Source organism: Gymnoscopelus microlampas, assembly GCF_963454915.1.
Source record: "Gymnoscopelus microlampas genome assembly, contig: SCAFFOLD_123, whole genome shotgun sequence".
Classification (NCBI taxonomy): Eukaryota; Metazoa; Chordata; class Actinopteri; order Myctophiformes; family Myctophidae; genus Gymnoscopelus; species Gymnoscopelus microlampas.
Window position 1 is genome coordinate 5743 of NW_028155756.1, and position 3046 is coordinate 8788.

Genomic DNA, 3046 nt, shown 5'->3' on the forward strand with positions numbered 1-3046 from the left:
GAACCAAAGTGTGGGGACAAATGGCAGGCGGACGAATTATGTGATGGGCAAACTCGGAGCAAGGACTTCATAGCTGATCACCCGTTCCTCTTCATCATATGGCACAACAAAATGAAATCTAAACTTTTCCTAGGAGCATTCTCCTCTCCTTAGAATGAGCTTGATGTACTTTCCTCACCATCCAGCTCAGCATACCTCCAGGAGACATGCAAGATACTCAGATTTAGTCAAATTCAATCAGGTACTCTGGGTAGATCTGATTGCTGTCAAAGATGACAAATATTTTTGGGTTACTGACATTATCCACACAGCTGTCATAAAATTGCAGGATGCCTTTGTTGTGGTTCTGGAACTCAGGTGGTCTGCAGTACTCAGAACGACCCAGGGTGTATTTCCCTACAAGCACTCTGGCCAGGAACATCTTAGAGCCTATAGCGGACACACCACACTGTGGTGAGCTGTGTTTTGTTTGTTTATAGCAGTACTTGCGAGAGTATATCGAGTCTCTAGCAAAATAGGTCCCTTTGCCATAGGTAGAGCCACTTTTACTACCCGCTAGGCGCACGTCAAAGTTATACATGCATATACCCTCTACGTTGCTGCCACTGGTGCCATGAAACAGCATTCGCTCTTCAATGTCCAGCTCTTGCTTGATTTTCCTTAACTGTGTCTTCTTCCTGCAAAACAACTCCCATAGGTCTATATTTTGAATCCTTTGGATGGATTTGATGGTATGTGTGGGAACCATTGTCCTGTTGTAATGTATGGCTACTTGTTTGAACTCATAGGTTTCTCTTTCTAGCTGGATGAGCTCATAGGGAACATTACTATTAATTTTTTCAAAGGCGTTATTATCACACATAAACCTGAAGTCTGTTTCACAGTGGAGGGAGCGTTTAATTTGCTGCTGCTTTGCTGTCTTTATGTTGATCAGTTTCATAACTGAGAAGTCCAGCCTGTAAGTGTCAAAATCCATGAAACCATTTTTGTTCTTGCTGTAACACTGCTCAATCTGAGCAATCACAGCTGCTAACATGTGCCAACGTCCACACTCAGCCAGATAGAACCAACACCAGTTGGGCTCTGAAGTGTCCATTTCTTCATATGTGTCCATTTCTGCTCAGCACTTTACTCTTACTGAAGGAGCACGGATCTGATGTATGATTTCAACAAAAAGCTTGCCGTGATTTGGAAGGAGCACGGGTTGAACATGAACTAGATATTGTACCACACTTATATGTGAGGGAAGACATACAGTATAAAAAAAATCAAAGACACTGTGGTTTTGTCTATTTCACTGCTGTAGTAGTGTCAAAATATGTTATTATCTTAGGCCATTTTCTGAGATACTCCCTCCCTGTTTCTGTGTTATGGTGTAGTTTAGGCCCTCCCACAGACCATATAAACTGGTAGATAGAGCCCAGCTCTTTTTTTTTTTAAAGAAAAGAGATGGCCCAGGAAGCTGGCACTCGGCACCAGAGCCAATGGATGATGGAAGCTGCTTTGATCCTTTTGACAGAGATCACAGAACTCAGTGGACGCAGGCCTAAGTTTCATTTCAAAATATCGGCCAGGGTATTCAAGGATGTTGTACTCTTCCGTGGTTTTCAGTTACTTGATCATTCCTGGCTGGAGCTTGAGGATGTACTGTTGGATAAGCTGTGGGGAAATCCTTGGCCGATTGGGCCAGCAAAGTCTGCAATGCTTGAGTTCAGCAAAATGGTGCATAAGAAGATGATGGACAAGGGGCTTGTGCCTCCTCCTGAAAAGCGTGGAGAACTTTTTCTTTCAATGATTGAATTCATTGGGGAATTCAAGGACGACCTAACCATTACCCATGATTTTCATATCAAATCTGCTGCGAACCGAGAATTCCAACTCGCTGCGGAACTCAAACTCGCTGCGGAACTCAAACTCGCTGAGGTCCGGAATTTGCAGTTCATGATGAAGGAAATCCTCATATGGTTGCTTTACAATGCTTGCAAACGAACCAGAGATAGGCTTGAAGCAGCCGTGAACAAAAATGGATACCTAGGGGAAAGGCTCATATAAGATAGAGAGCAAGTTTTGTTCAGTGGTGAGAGATCGCATGGTGTTCTTTGCACGAATATATGGATATGTTTTTTGTCTCTCTCTGGTGTTTGCAATGTAGACTCTGTGCTCGAACAGGAGCCGGAGCTCCCTGCAGGTTTAGTGTGTGATTAGCATTGCAATTGCATCCCTGTAAAAATGATTAAAGAACCTAAAACACTTCACTGTTCATGTTTTAGCTGTGATCTGTCTTATTGTGATTACATGACAAAAAACATGTATTGACTCAAATCAACAAGGAAGATCTGAACACAAAAAATGTGTTTTAGTGTGTGATTAGCATTGCAATTGCATCCCTGTAAAAATGATTAAAGAACCTAAAACACTTTACTGTTCATTTTTTAGCTGTGATCTGTCTTATTGTGATTACATGACACAAAAATGTATTCACTCAAATCAACAAGGAAGACCTGAACACAAAACAAGTTGGTTAACATGCTTACTTTAATTATGATATGTGAAGCCAATCATTAAAGACTAAATGCAATCAAAATACAAACGTTTCTCTGATATTATCACTCTTGGGAGTTAATACATATTGTAATTGATCACTCTATGGAATCTATTATTATTCTAGGAAGACGATTCCTTGAAGACCACTGAGCCTCTCTCATCAACACTGAGGGCATCAAAGAAGTCGCGCCAGTTGTAGTAGAATTCCGGTTGGAAGCCCACAGCGTGGCCCTGGAAGTGGATCAATTGTGCGCCGATGTTATCAACTTTGTGTTCTTGAACACCCACATCGGGATTCAGCTTGATGTTGAAGTAATATACTGGTTCTATTGGACAGGGTAGCAGGTTCAACCGTTCAGAGCTAGCGTTCGCTAAGACAGTGGAGTTTTGGTGAAACAGCAGACAAAGGATGCATGAGCATGGGGTCACTGGCTCTGTGGTGAGCGTCTGGTAGGCTTTTGGAGATAGCAGCGAAGGGAGGGGCTTGTCATGGATCTGACCA

General features: G+C 42.4%; 1 protein-coding gene across 1 annotated transcript; it reads right to left on the reverse strand.

The window, feature by feature from the left end:
- Positions 1-223: 223 nt before the first annotated feature.
- Positions 224-1114, reverse strand: LOC311041280 (protein mono-ADP-ribosyltransferase PARP11-like; the record flags this gene model as incomplete). Its single annotated transcript, XM_084086186.1, has 1 exon — positions 224-1114. One exon carries the CDS (start codon positions 1112-1114, stop codon positions 224-226), a length of 891 nt encoding a protein of 296 aa, XP_083942312.1.
- Positions 1115-3046: the final 1932 nt, after the last annotated feature.